At 36.0% G+C, this 15498-nt stretch overlaps 1 protein-coding gene across 1 annotated transcript in view; it reads left to right on the top strand.

Annotated features, from left to right (window-relative positions):
• Positions 1 to 14686: 14686 nt before the first annotated feature.
• Positions 14687 to 15498, top strand: part of LOC126764716 (uncharacterized) — a 1262-nt gene continuing 450 nt past the window's right edge. The window contains exon 1 of the mRNA XM_050482369.1: positions 14687 to 15495. Coding sequence (XP_050338326.1) covers positions 14687 to 15495 — 809 coding nt within the window. The remainder of the gene's footprint in view (positions 15496 to 15498) is intronic.

The raw sequence follows: 15498 nt of genomic DNA on the forward strand, positions 1-15498 counted from the left end.
GTTTTGTAGCACCTTGCTTTGAGCGTGTAGCATCAGCAGGTGTACATGGGCTCTTTTCTTATGAAATAATTTTTTGTACTTTTAAATATTGTATTGATTTAGATTCCTTAGAATCTCCGTTCATTTAGATAATATGATAAAATTGACAATATGAGAAAAAAAAATTCTCTTAGTGTACTTGTGATAATAATAAGTACGCGTGAAATCTTTAAGATAAAAAGTTTTTTTTTTGTTGTATACGCAATGTATCAAATAACGAACGCGTATTTTGTTTTATTTATTCCCGGTGCTTTTGTCTTTAGCTATTAGTTTGTTCTTGTTTTTGTGTTTTATTTTATTTAATGTTTCGTACTCGTTAGTAAATACTTGCGTATACGAGCGATAATGTAAAATGAGAAAAAGGTTGATGACCTTTGTATATGAGTTTGCGCAATATGTGCGTGTTTATGTGCATACGCAAGATGCTAAAAAATTTTTTTTTTGTTTTGTTTGCAATCCTGTTTGCTTGTGCTTTGACAAGAACAAGGGGTATTGCTGGACAGGTGCCGATTTGGTCTTTGAATATAAGTATGTGTGTGTGAACACTTGAAAATGGCGATACGTATGTATTTGCTTTTTCTTTCTACCAACCTTAAAACTTTTTGTTTTATTTTAAACGTATTTTTTTTTGTTTTTTAATTAGCAAATTTTAAAATTTGTAATAAATTAAAATTTTGAATTTACCGCTTTATTTTTCCGGAATTTCGTAAAATGTGTGAAATTTTACTTTAATTTTGTACACTATGTACGTTGTATATACCGGCATAGGCAAATTGTATGCCGTATGTATGTATGTATATAATATATGCCGTACGGATAACGCGGGAATAGAGAATCGGTGAAGTGCAGGTATGCACTTTTGGTTAATATGTAAAAATTTTAGTTAGGCTGTTTATACATACATGTGGGTGTATGTCGCATTCACTTTGTTTCTCACTTTGCTTCGGAATGTAAGGTATGTACAACATAAAAAATAAAACAATGCGTTTTTATAAGCAGCACTATGTGCTTCTGTTGAGCTTTATTACAAAACTGACTACACTTAACTTTAAGGTTTATAATCTAACCTATGCTTGAGCCGGCCTACGTGACCAAAGATGCTTGGTCAGCTAAAAGGGTTTGCGCGTGTAGCGCTCACCTGCAGCTATTTGGTTTTGGGGAAGAAGACATGGTTGCGCGTGTTTCGCTCACTTAAGAATTTAGCGGATGCGCGTTTAGCGCAGTTGCACTTTTGGTTGTAATAGGACTCCAAAGTATGCAAACGGTTTGTATGTTTCTAGCATATAATGTGGGAAAGGAATTTATGTAGAAGTTCATAAAATATTGTGTTAACTCCTTCCTCCGAAATATCAAGCGTCCCCGCTTCATTAATTAAAAAAATGGGATGTCGTTAAGACTTCTATGCTGCGTCCTTTTAATTACTGGCATTTGAAATGATTCCGGTTTGCTAATAATTATTTCAGGCTTTACGCGCTTTTTGCATCTGAAAATTGCAATTATGGTAAGTACTAGGGCTTATAGCCCAAAATGAGTGAATAAACTGGATTTCACTAAAAGATTCAGAGAACTTATTTTTTTAATGTTTTTTATATTAAGCTCTTTCATAAGTTTTAAGGATAGAACTTCCTCGAACTCTGAATTTGAGTTTGAATGTTGGATTAAAGCAGGCAGTGGTCTCAAGCTATGTTGTTCTAAAGTTGTAAAATTCATGTTATTTATTCTTATAGTTTCATTAAAGATTCTTATCAAATATGATCCTCTTAATTTTCTAGTATTATTATTTGCAGTAATATTTCCTTCGAAATTATTTAAAAGTATTAATCCATTATTTATTTCTACAATATTTTTAACATGTTCCGTATTTTTTACGGTGCACTTATATGGTTTATTCCTTATTAAATTTTTTATACAATTTTCGTTTTCCAAATTAACAATTTGGGTTTGTTTGCAAATTTGTATTTCATTTATTATTTTACAATCTTTTTCTATACCATAATATTCTTCATTACATTTCAGTATTTTTTCAAAATTTATCTTTAAAATAGTTTCGTTTTTACTTAAAGGCTTAATTATAATAGATTTGCAAATTTCTTTACCGATTTTCGGTATTTTTATCATATAAATTAGTAAGTTTTGTTTTACAGCAATTTGAACATCTGCAAAATTCAGAGATTCTTCTAACGAACCAAATTGCAGATTCTCTTCGATAAAAATTTTATTTATTCTATGCGCTTCTTGATTGTTAATAATAACTGAGTTAATAATGTTCGCTTTAGTTAAATGAATTGCTCTTTTAATATTTTCTAATTCAATTTTAAATTTATATTGAAGTATTAGGGCGGTTTGAAATTCGTTACTACTTCGTAGAGACTTTATTATTGAGTTGCTAATTTCTGTTATATTGTTTATTCTTTCTAAAATGTTTTTGTTGATTATTAATTGTTGGTTGTTATTCTCGATTACTTCTTTAAATTTGCTGTTGATGGCTATTAAATCGTCATGGTCGGGGTTGCCAGCTATCCATTTCCAGGCTGATCCTATGTAGTCTAGTGATCTTTTGTTTTTGTATTTAGGTAAAATGTTATTAATTGTTATGTTGATATTACTGATTTCGTCTGTTATAAATGGGTAAAGAGGGTTGTTAGCTGGAATGTTTCGTATGAAGTTTCTGTTCAGTTCCCGTAATATTGTAGAGTATTCTGTTATGTTTGTCATGTGGATAATCCGGTATGTTCCTGTTTGAATTTTGCCAATTCCTTCCTCCATAATGACGATTTCTGACTGAGTGTAATCTAACACCTCAACCGAACCATCGCTTAAAATAAAGTTCAGGAAAAAGAGAGATCTAAAAATAATAAAAATGTTCTGAGATAGTTTCGTATGCGGTCCTTGTGAACTATTTTGCCTGATTCTGTTTTTACAGTGGAATGTCTGTTTTCCTTAACTATTTCCTCTTTGTACCTTTTTGAAAGTTTTGTTCCTAATCTTTTATTCTGTTTAACAAAAATTTTGTCTCCTGTTCTATAGTCAATAGTTTCCTTTCTATATTTGTTATGATATTGCAGGTCCTTTTCCTGTTTCTCTTTTAATTTTTCTAGAACCTTTTTCATAGTTTCTTCTCTGTTAGTGGCATTTGAGGTAGGTCTACCGAAGAATATGTCAACGGGTTTTTTTCCTGTAACAGAATGAACAGAATGGTTGTATTCGTTTACAGACCATTCCATTAATTCGTCGAAATTTTTATCAGAGTGTTCCTGTTTTAAGCATCTCATAATTTCTGATATTGTTGAATGGAACCGTTCTATTTGTCCATTCACCTCGCTTTTATAGGGTGGTGCAGTGAATATTTTTATATTGAATTCGTTTTCTAACATGAATTTTATTGGTTGAGAATTAAATGTCCTTTCGTTATCGAAAACTATAGCCTTCGGAATTCCAAAATAAAATATTATTTCTCTTAAGGGTTTTTTTATACTGTCTATACTTTTCCCGTCTATTTTCTTTATAATGGCTAATTTGGAAAACTTGTCAATAGAAGTCAGTACTTTATGTTTGTCTGTTGAGAAAATGTCTATGCGAATAGTATGCCCTGAATATTCTGGTAAGGGTGTAGCTCCTAATTTTACATTGTTTGGGTGGCGATCATATTTATTTTCTTTACAAAATTTGCATAATTATGTTATTTTTTATATTTTTTCGACATAGCGGGGAAATAATATTTTTCCAAAATCTGTAGCTTATTTTCTTTTTCGTTTCTGTGAGCACGATTATGTTCCTCGATTATTATTTTATCTTGGGCCTCGGTCTGAGTAATATCTTCAACTACTATTTGTGTGCCTTCCATCTCTTCATTTTTGCATTTTTCCGTATAGGAAGCATTTCAGGGACTGTAGTGCCCAAATTATTGCCAACATTTCTTTTTCATTGGCGGCAAAAGTTTCCTCTGCTCTGCTTAGAGTTCTTGACAGAAAGGATATTGGCCTACCGTCTTGGGAAAGTACGGCTCCTAGAGCGTAATTTGAAGCATCCGTGGTAAGCTCAAAAGCTTTTTCGAAATCTGGATAGTGAAGTATAACATCGTCTGACGTCAAGCAATTTTTCAGGTCTTTAAAAGCTTCTACTTGTTGTGCTGTTAGATTTAAAAGTGTCCTTTTAGACTGATTCTTGGAAACTCTTCCAAGCTCTCCTCTCAGTATTTCAGTCAGGGGTTTTGCAATTTGTGCGTACGCCTTTATAAATCTGCGATAATGTCCGGTCATTCCTAAAAAAGAGCGTAAATCATGGACAGTTTTGGGCCGTGGAAAATTTATTATAGCTTCTATCTTTTTTTGTGTAGTGCGAATTCCATTTTGGCCAACTATTATACCGAGGAACTCGATTTCCTTTTTGATAAATTCACGTTTATCGAACTGTACCTTTAAATGCGCTTTTTCGAGAGTGTCAAATATAATTGCAAGATTTCTAAAATGATCTTCTTTACTTTTGCTAAAGATAATTATGTCGTCAACATAAACGTAGCACCGAACGCCGATGTGTTTCCGTAGCACATCATCCAAAGTGCGTTGGAAAATGGCAGGCGCATTTCTTAAGCCGAATGGAAGTCGAGTAAATTCGAATTTCCCATTGGCAATAGAGAAGGCGGTCTTCTCAATATCTGCTTCGTTGAGAGCAGTCTGATGGAATCCACTCTTAAGGTCAATTGTAGAAAAATACTTATTTGATCCTAGATTAGTTAGAATAGTGGTAATATCTGGAATGGGATATTTATCTGGTATGGTATCCTCGTTCAATTTACGATAGTCGATAACCATACGAAATTTTTTAATCCTGAGGCGTCTTCTTTCTTCGGTACGACCCATACCGGAGAATTGTAGGGAGATTTCGATGGTCGAATAATGCCATCTTTAAGTAATTCCTCAATTTGTTTGTCTATTTCTTTTTTAAAGGCATTGGATAGGGGTAAGTTTTGGAATATATTGGTCTATCGCTTTTAGTCCTAATTTCGGCTTTAACGTTCGTGACATATGTTAATTTTTTATCTGGTTCAGCAAATAATGTTGGGCAAGAGTTAAAGAGTTGTTTTAATCTTTCGTTATCTTCGGGACTCAAATGATTTAGCCTTAATGTAGTGTGTGCAATAGAGTTAATTGCTAACTGGTGGATGGGGTATTCATATTTATTGAGTAATGTAAAATAGTTCTCCTTAGTAAAAATTACTGCGTTTAAACTTTTCATTGTATCGTTACCTATTATGGCATCAAAGGTTCTTAACTTGGGCAAAATGTGAAATTTTAATTTACCTACTTCATCACCGAAAACACTGATATTAGCATGATGAGTAATTTTGACAGGTCCACCAACAGAATTTGCAATGAAGGGTTTGTTCGGAATGGGGTTCCTAATATAAGTTGGACTAATATAATTTTTGTTCGATCCGGTATCTAATAAAAATTTTAGTTCATTGAAATTTTTCATTTTGAAACGATAGTATGGCAATGAGGAGTTTAGTTTAAAAAATTGATATTGTCACTAGGGGTTGCTTCGATCTCTTCTTGTTCTTCGTTGTATTCGGGTTGGTAGTCCTGTGAAGACTCGTAGTACCCTTCAGGATATTCTAATATTTCATTATTGTATTCTATTGGATCAGTTTCTGTAACTTCAGTATTGTAGATCCGTTGCATTTTATTAGGAGTCTGTATTATCTGTGATGGTGGTCTCTTACTAGCTTGATTATTATTAGCCTGCGCTGGTCCATTACTAAATGCTTGTGGTTTGTTACTGAATGTTTGCTGCCTATTATAAAATGTTTGATTTTGTTGATACTGAGGCCTATTCTGATAATTTATTTGCTTCGTTTGAACAGAGCGATCAACTTCCATTGGTGTAGGAGGTTTTGGAGGAAGAGGTGGTCTAAAGTTTGGTTGCACTGTGACGTAGTGTCGGTTTTGTCCGTACTGTTGATACGAATTTGGTCTAAGGGATTGGTTGTGAACATTTGTAAGTTCTGGGTAAAAGGGTCTTACTTGGGGTTTGAATGAGTATGACCTTGGTTGATTGTGGCTAATGGGTTGATTGTGGCTAATAGGTTTGGTATTGGTCGGCAAGCGACTGATACTATTTGTATGGTTCGTCCTGTAATTCATGTTGCCTAATTTGAGACACATATTGAGAGCCTGTGGTAAACTGGTTGGTTCCTTTACACTTAACAGACTGGGTAAGTTACCGTTCAGACCTCTTATAAATGTGTCGAGTGCCTTTTCTCTATATGTCGTTGTCATGGCATACAAAGCTTCTTCACCTAACTCCAGGCAATCGATTTTGTCTAGGATAAGCGAGAGATATTGATAAACTTGTTGATAAAATTCTTCAACAGTGCTACCCCGTTGTGCAAGTGTTGTCATTTGATATTCCAACGTGCTAACGTCTCTCTTGTCTGAGTAATGTAACATCAGACATTTTTTTATCTTACCCCAATTTAATGGGGTGCGGTAAGACTCAAGGGCCGTGTCAGCTTCGCCAACTATCTTGTTTCTTATTGTATGCAGGATAGCAAAATATTTTGGGGTGTTCTTATTCTGTCCGTACATTAATAATATTCTATCCACCGATTTCCGCCATGAACTGAATTCTCCGTTTTTACCCGAAAATTCTCTTAAACATTTTACCACATCCGGAACTCTTTCGGATGCGTCCACGTTAATGCTAAAATCTACAGGATGTTCAACTTCTTCTTCGATTTGTGGGTGTAATATGGTCGAAACTGTTTCCGATATTAACGAAACGAGTTCTCTTTTTTGATTAGGAGTGAAATTGGAAGGGATTTTAGGAGGGGAAACGTTAGTGCTGGATGAGTGCAGATTTAATCTCGACAATGTCGATGCTATTTGTTCTTCCTGACTCATTTTGTTCACTTGTTTCTGATTATTTAAATTAAATTAAATTTTTTTTTTTGTTTTTTTTTTACAGTGTTAACTTTTCTTTTGTTATAACAATAACTATTTTCTTTCACATAACCTTACTTACTAATAATCTTAATATCAAACTTACTTAATTAGTTTAAATCTTTCTTCTAGTAGTTGTATTTGTTGTATTTGATGAATTAACTTAAATCTTTCCTCTAGGAGTTGTATTTGTTGTATTGGTTGTATTTGATGAATTAATTTAAATCTTTCCTTTTATAGTTGTATTATTTTACACTTGTTTAATTTATTCTAAATTTCCCCGTCACGCACTTTTTGTTCAATGTATTTGTATTTAGCTTATGCTTTTCGTTCGGCTGGGTTGATACTGCCCGTCCTTTTTCCGAAAGGTACTAAGGAGCCGAGTACGAAATGTTATTTAGGTTTCGTCCGCGAGTATAAAAAATATTATTATTTTTTCCTCACGGTTCCTGCTCGGGCGCCACATAAAAAATAAAACAATGCGTTTTTATAAGCAGCACTATGTGCTTCTGTTGAGCTTTATTACAAAACTGACTACACTTAACTTTAAGGTTTATAATCTAACCTATGCTTGAGCCGGCCTACGTGACCAAAGATGCTTGGTCAGCTAAAAGGGTTTGCGCGTGTAGCGCTCACCTGCAGCTATTTGGTTTTGGGGGAGAAGACATGGTTGCGCGTGTTTCGCTCACTTAAGAATTTAGCGGATGCGCGTTTAGCGCAGTTGCACTTTTGGTTGTAATAGGAGTCCAAAGTATGCAAACGGTTTGTATGTTTCTAGCATATAATGTGGGAAAGGAATTTATGTAGAAGTTCATAAAATATTGTGTTAACTTACATATGAAAGTGGTAACTATTGGCATATATGTATGTTTGGTTTTGTTATTTTTCTTTTCTCTTTTTAAATTTCGCAATTACCTAGCTTACTTTTTGCGCAATCCTGCTTATACTGTTTTGAGTATAAGGGATATTGCCGGAAAATTTTGTCAAGTGAATACTTGAAATTTGGTTTTTTATTTTTTTTTTTGATTTTTAGTGTTGTGTAGTTAGATACACAAACGTAAGCATAAGTAGGCCTTTTATCAGATATGTATATGCCGGTATATATATAATTATATATATATATATATATATTAGGCCGGGTCGATTTGTGGGGAGGCAAAAAAATCGCCCATTGCTTTATGAAAATCATATTCTAGGGATCAAAATAAGAAACCCTAGTTTGGTGCAAAAGTTGTTTTGAATGAGTTCCAGATTCGAAGAGTTTTGAAAGCTGTGCTCTCTATGTGTTCTCTCCAGCTTAGTTTCTTATCTAGGATGACTCATAAATCTTTGACAGAGCTCGAGAGTACAGTTCTTCTACTCTTCAAAGACGCCCAGTTGGCGGATATCTCAAGGCTTTTTTCTATGAGCCGATTAAGGTTCTTTCCTGAACAGCCGACAATGAGGTCGTCCGTATAAGAAACAAACTTAAAGTTAACCCTATCAAGTACAAGGAAGAATTCATTCAGGCACTCCAAAACAAAGCGGATAGGATACCTCTTTGCGGGGTGCCACAGTTGATCTGATGAGCGATTTTTATACCTTCCCCAATGTATGTTTATTTTCTATGGATTAGCATGTGCCTTAATCAGGCCAACACGTTATGATTAATGTCAAAAGTAGTAATAGCAGATATCAGAGCAACCGTACTAACATTGTTGAATGCGCCTTCCACGTCAATTAATACCACTAGGGTGTGATGGTAATTTTGGCATCCTGTCATCTACTGGGTGTATACTAGGCCGGGTCGTTTTGTGGGAAGGCCAAAAAATCGCCCATTGCTTTATGAAAATCATATTCTAGGGATCAAAATAAGAAACTTTGCCGAAGGAACCATACCTCTAAAAGGAATTTTGATGTCCCCCAATATGGGTCGAACTTTTGGGTAGGGGCAAATTTTGAAAAATCCCACTTTGACCCATTTAGAGTGCTCCAATCGAGTCCAAATGTATGACTGACCCCCACTAAATTTGGACGACCGATCCACCCATGCCAGTGGCACACCCCCTGGAACTCCCCTGGGGGGTTCCCCATACAATAATTTAAAAAAATCACCATTTTTGGCCTTTACATGAAAAAATCAGCTAATTGGCTATGTTTTTTCTTTATTTTTATTTATTTATTTATAATAACATCAATTTTTTCTCTTAAGAAATTTATTTAGTCAGAACATATGTAAATGAAAAAATTAATTTAAGTGAGTAATAGAAAAGAAACTAAAAAAAATTATTATTTGAAGTCTTTTTTACTTTCAAGTCTGGGCAATTTCGCACGGCTCTCTAATGTCGTCGCCATAACAGCCTCTACATTTTCCGGTATAACCCATTTGGAAACGCTAGCTAGCAATTGAACATGTCGTTCCGTTCCTTGTATGTGTGATGGAATTTTTATATCATTAAACGGTGGATCATCTTGATTTAAGTATTCTTTCAATGTATCGTACGGAATGCTTCGCGGGAATGCTGGTTCAAATACGATATTTAAAAATCGTTCATTCAAATTGATCATTTCCGTATAACTTGTGCAATTAAAGTTTATATCTGGTTTTTTATAAACTCTAAATTCCATTGGCTCGTCAACATCGGTTCGATGGCGTAGAATTTTCTTGATGGCACAGTCGCGCTTTTCTTTCCTATCATCAAACAACATTGATAACAAGATATTTTCCGAATGCGCATAATATGAATTATCTTTACTTGATTGACAATTTTGCGTAATCGAGGTTCTACAAATCGTGACCAACCAATGAACTGGATTTTCCGTTGTCACATATAATCGCAATAATCTAGCGGCCTTGGTGAGCCACCGATAATGTACAATTTTACCTGGTTTGATGTTAGCCAGATCCACCGGAACCACGCCGCTAGAAATTGCATGGGCCATGTCGTATAAGTACTTCGAATCGGTGGAAAATTTTTTTTTTCTGGAGCAGGGGGCATATTTTGCAACTCAATTTTCTGGAAGCCGTCCACCACCTAAAAATATATAATAATAAAATAATTAAAAATGGTTGACAATTATAATAAATGAGTGATAGCAATAACTTACCGGAAGAGTTTCACAAGTTTCGATTTGACGGCTCAGTTTTCCGGTTGCCGATCTTGGTCCAGTGCTGGTTGATTTATCCAAAGCTTCAAACAAATGCCGAAACGGAAGTTCGTTGAAGTGTAGAAGGCAAACAAACCAATGCAATGGTCTTTTTAACACCAATTCGAATGAAACCGCTAACAAATTGGTATCATCTAACCGTTTGCGAAGCACTTCTTGTCTGCATTTCTCTTTTTCTCTGCGAACTTTCGATTTATCCATGATGAGAGGTTACCATGCTTTTCTTTAATTTTAAAATCTTGCAAAAGAGCGGTTCCCAATGCTGATGCTACTCTGTCAGGCACATCAAATCTGTCACATACCAAGGCAAAGTTAAAACAATCGTATCTCTCTGTGTATTATGAACTTGTGCTTCTATCCATATCTTCTTGAACCGGTGGCGGTGCGTATGTTGAATCATCGGGATCTTGGTATGTTTGCATTGATGACATAGACGTTGCTCTTTGCTCTTCAGTTTCCATCATAAATGCATTCATTGTTAGTCTTCTTTGATTATGTTGATCGTGCATGAACTCTTTGAGGCGTTCGGGAACCCAGCCGCATGCACATGGAGCTGACTACAAATCGCATTTATATGTTCCAATGTAAAAAATTGTTTCCAGAGATTTTACATACTCTGTAAATTGTTGGGTGTTGTTTCTTCTCTTGATTTGCTCTTGATACTCGTCATTATTTCCATACCAAGTTTTTCCCAAATTCCAATCTTCTACTTGAATAGTGAATGATTTATGAGAAAACTTTTTTTGTTCTGTTTTAGCACGTTCGCTTAAGTAAAAATAATATCTCAAGATATTCAGATGGGTTGGTAAATTACGATCAGTCAAATCAGTAGACACACCAAAAACAGTAACATCATGCTTGGGTATATGACTCATTGGGTTTTCGATAGTTGTTGATGTATGTAGTTGCTTCATCTTGCGGTGTAGAGGATGATGGATTCATTGTAAACTTTTTGAGGTAATAAGAATGAAATGGTAATTGTAAAGTAAGACGCGTAGGGTTTCGGTTGTTAAATAGAACTCAGCTCTGGTTGCCCAGAGCTCCTGCATTCTGCATCCTAGCATTCCTTATCTCAATTTATGTATGCACCACATGCTGAGTGCATACACACATCTTAACACTAATCTACTGTACATACCGACAGTATGTACACATATCTTAAGCATAAGTGTTTTCAAGGGCAAACACAATTGTCTATTGTTAGTTTAAGATCATCACTTAAATTAATTTTTTTCATTTACATATGTTCTGGCTAAATAAATTTCTGAAGAGAAAAAATAGATATTATTATAGATAAATAAAAATAAAGAAAAAACATAGCAATTTAGCTGATATTTTCATGTAAATCACCAAAAATGGTGATTTTTTGAAATGATTGGCTAAATGAGCACCTGACCCCCCTCTTAATATAATAAAACTACACCCCACTCATACACACCACACTCAACACGACTACACCATCTACATCATCCACACATCATTTTATCACACTCTCATCTCATCATTATCTACACCACACCTTTCACACCACACCCGAGGACACCAAACACAAGCAACAAAAGGGACTGGCGGACGGCGCCAGCCTCTCTTTCTTATTCGATCCGTGCGCCTATACGTACATACGAGTACCAACCGACCAGTATCCCGCTTTCGATTCGTTTTGCCAGAAAATTAGTTGCCAACACCAAGGGTAAGTGCCGCGAGGTTTTTCTAACGAAAAAAAAAAAGACTTCTATTTATTTATGGTCCTTCGAAGCCGTACCGGACGGCAGTTGTGGTAACAAGAACAAAAATAATAATAATAAAAAAAAAAAAAAATTAATATATATAACAAAAAACGGTCACGGTAACGCGGTAACTGAAACAATAAAGTGAAAAAAAAACCCGGAGTGGAAACAAAACAGAAATAAAAAATCCCGGAGTTTACAACGGTTTAAACAAAAAAGTGAAGAACCAGTTGAAAAAAAGAAAAAGAGTGCAGTCAGCAATTTGTGAAAAGACAACGGTAGTGAGGTGACACTTTTTTAAAACGGTTACGGAATAAACCGTTGGTGGATATATATGTACATATGTATGTACATACAAAAAGGTGAAAAAAAACGGTGGTGAGGTGACACAGTTAGGATAACCTTTGTTGGATACATAAAAAAAACAAAAACAAATATTTTGTTAAAAGTGCGGAAAATAGCGGTGGTGACATGGTTAAATAAAAGCCAACATACAAACAAAAAAAAAAAAATGGTTTCATATCTACATATGTATGTACATACATATGTATGTATGCATGTGCACACAACGGGAAAAAAGAAAAGACCAAAAAGAATTAACCACATTACGTGTGCAAATGAGTGCTGTATAAAGCTTAAACAAAGTGAGGTGACAAAGTGCATTGTTAAAATTAATATACATACACATACAATACATATACGAGTATATGTAAGGTGACAGTGAGTTGAAACGGCCCACAAGCGAAAAAGAAAAAGTAATAATAACTAAAAAGTGCGGTGAAGTGAGAGAGAGCAAAGTAAATGAAAAAAATTCACACCTACTATACATACATATATATATATAAACGGTGATAGTGGAGTGACATAAAACATACAAACAAAAGGAAAAAAGGAAAAAAGGAATACAAAAATACAAGCCGCAACACCAGCAACAAACGGACAGGAGAACTGAAGAAGCAAGCGAAGCACAGCAGGCACAACCACAGGCGCACGCACACCACCCACACATCAGATACATACATACGTAAACTCACAATATCCCCAAAAGCCCCTGGCGGAAAGCAAAGTGAGTTGTATCGTTTCATTTGAATTTTTATATTATATGTATACATATATGTATGATTTATTACCAGAAACTTAAATCTGCGGTCTGACCGAAATTCAGGTCGGAAAAGTATTTGAAAACCGTTTCCAAACTGTTTTCGGTATTCGGTTTATTTTACGGTAAAAACCGAAAAACCGCTAACAAAGCAGTTTGGTACTGTATACAGCGGATTAGTGATTGCCGGTAAATGCTTACCGTTGTGTTATAACACAAAAATCATCCCAATACCAATAAAAACAAAAAAAAAAGCTTTCAAGTACTTACTTGCAGTAATTTCCAGCAATACCCCTTATACTTAATCAAGTATAAGCAGGATTGCTTAAAAATAAGCTACGGCAGTCACAAGAAAAAAAAAAAGCAAAAATCAATCAAAAGGCATACGCGCAATTAAAATTGTACATCATACATACATACATATATGTTGCATATACCGCTATAACATGCAAAGAGCATAACTTGCTCTTTTGCTAAGTTAAACAATATTCAAATTAACATATTTCAAATATACATATGTATACATATCTACATTCATATCTAATCTTAAAAGATTATTAAATTTTTTTCGCGGCTTCTTATCTCTGCGTACATATTTACATACATACTTATGTACATGCGGCGCAAATTATATACATTCTCACTAACAAGTGAAATTACCTACGGTCGGTTAATTCTCTTTTCGGTGTTTTTCGTACAAACATATACGTATATATATATACACGCGTATATATATATGCACATACGGGCGCATATAAATATAGTCAATATATACTGGAACAAATACCCAATCGACATTGGGTACAAATTATATAACAAAAGGTTTTTATAACAACTTTTCATAATTAAATATTTGTACAAAAGTGTACTGTCACATATGTAGATACGCTTATTGCTTCAAAGTCCACATTGGCATATGTTCCGCGATACCCCTTGGATTTTGACTAACAAAACCAAGCAGGATTGCGTATAAAATATATTCGAAGTCCACATTGGCATATGTTCCGCAATACCCCTTGATTTTTGAGCAACAAAAACAAGCAGGATTGTGTAAAAACCAAAAGCGTAATACATATGTGGCGGCCGACAGCACTCATTTGCCATCCCTGTCAAACAACGAGTCTCGCTCACCAGCCATTAAGCAAAATGACAGTTCAACGAGTCGGCCATTACGAAATCGAAGAAAGCAAACACTACAACCACGCAAAGATGACTCATTCCTTTTTACCTCAACCTTCTAAGCAACCAGACGTGCAGCGCTCCACCGTATTTTGTTTATCAACTTATAAATAACTTTCTGGGACAAAGCTGCCGGAAATATAGTGAGAATTGCGAGTAATAACCCTTTTGATGTTTAAATAAAGAACACGAATAAACTAAATTGGTGACCCCGACGTGATTAAAGTGGATTTCGAAACTTGTTTTTTTCCCACGTGCAAAGTGTAACTTTTCACAACACATGATAGTGACGCGCCGCGTGTTTTCAAATTCAATCACTTTAATATTCATTTTTATACAGACTAATAAGTGCAAGCGTGACATTAATTGCAAATTCACGCTCGTCGTGATTTCTCACTCGTCAGTGTCCGAAATTGTGTGCAACCCGGTAACCACGTGCTTTGAATCGATCCGGTGACATGCCATTGGAGCATATACCAAACAAAACAGTGAGCTGTAACTCGCCAAGCACGTGCACCAATATTCCAAGCGTCCTAACACCACTTTCTTCGAACATGACCACAAATGACCCAGCTCTGGCCATCGGCGACGCCACCGATGAAACTCAGAACACCGCATCAGTCGTAGCTGTGTCCGGCTGCAAGCTCCCGCAGTTCTGGTTCATCCAGCCTCGTTTGTGGTTTGTCCAGGTAGAAGCAGCGCTACAGGTGGCCCGTATCACAAATGACGCATCACGCTACAATCACATCGTCAGTGCCTTGGACACTGATTCAATGTTGCAGCTAGCGGACTTCCTGCAGAATCCACCAGAGACCGACAAGTACGCGAAACTGAAGGACGAGATACTGAAGCGGTTTTCAGAATCCAGCGACCGCCAGCTTCACCGAGCGCTCACGGAGGTTCAACTCGATGACAAAAAACCTAGCCAGCTCCTGCGCCAGCTCAGAATTCTCATGGGCGACAGGGCCTCAGAGGACTTACTGCGTATAAAGTGGTTGGCATTGTTACCACCATCTACCAGCCGGTGTCTCAAACTACTCCGAGATGCCCCTCTAGATGAGCTTGCTGAAGTCGCAGACGAGCTGATGGAAAACCAGGCTGGCCATTCCGTCATGGCAACACATCACCAGCCTGCCCAGGCAGCACACAAGGGCGAAAAATTCGAAAATTCTCTGCTCACCAGCATGGCAAAGGACGTGTCCGGCCTTAAACTTGCCATAGCCGACCTGGTGACCTGTATCAAGGAACAGGGGATTACTCGAGACCGACCCCAAGCAGCATCTGGCCGTCTCCAGCAGTCATCATCGAAGGAAAAACCAGCCTCAGACAGGAAGAAGTTTTGCTACTATCACCGTCTCTATGGGTC

Source organism: Bactrocera neohumeralis, unplaced genomic scaffold, assembly GCF_024586455.1.
Source record: "Bactrocera neohumeralis isolate Rockhampton unplaced genomic scaffold, APGP_CSIRO_Bneo_wtdbg2-racon-allhic-juicebox.fasta_v2 cluster09, whole genome shotgun sequence".
In the NCBI taxonomy this organism is placed as follows: domain Eukaryota; kingdom Metazoa; phylum Arthropoda; class Insecta; order Diptera; family Tephritidae; genus Bactrocera; species Bactrocera neohumeralis.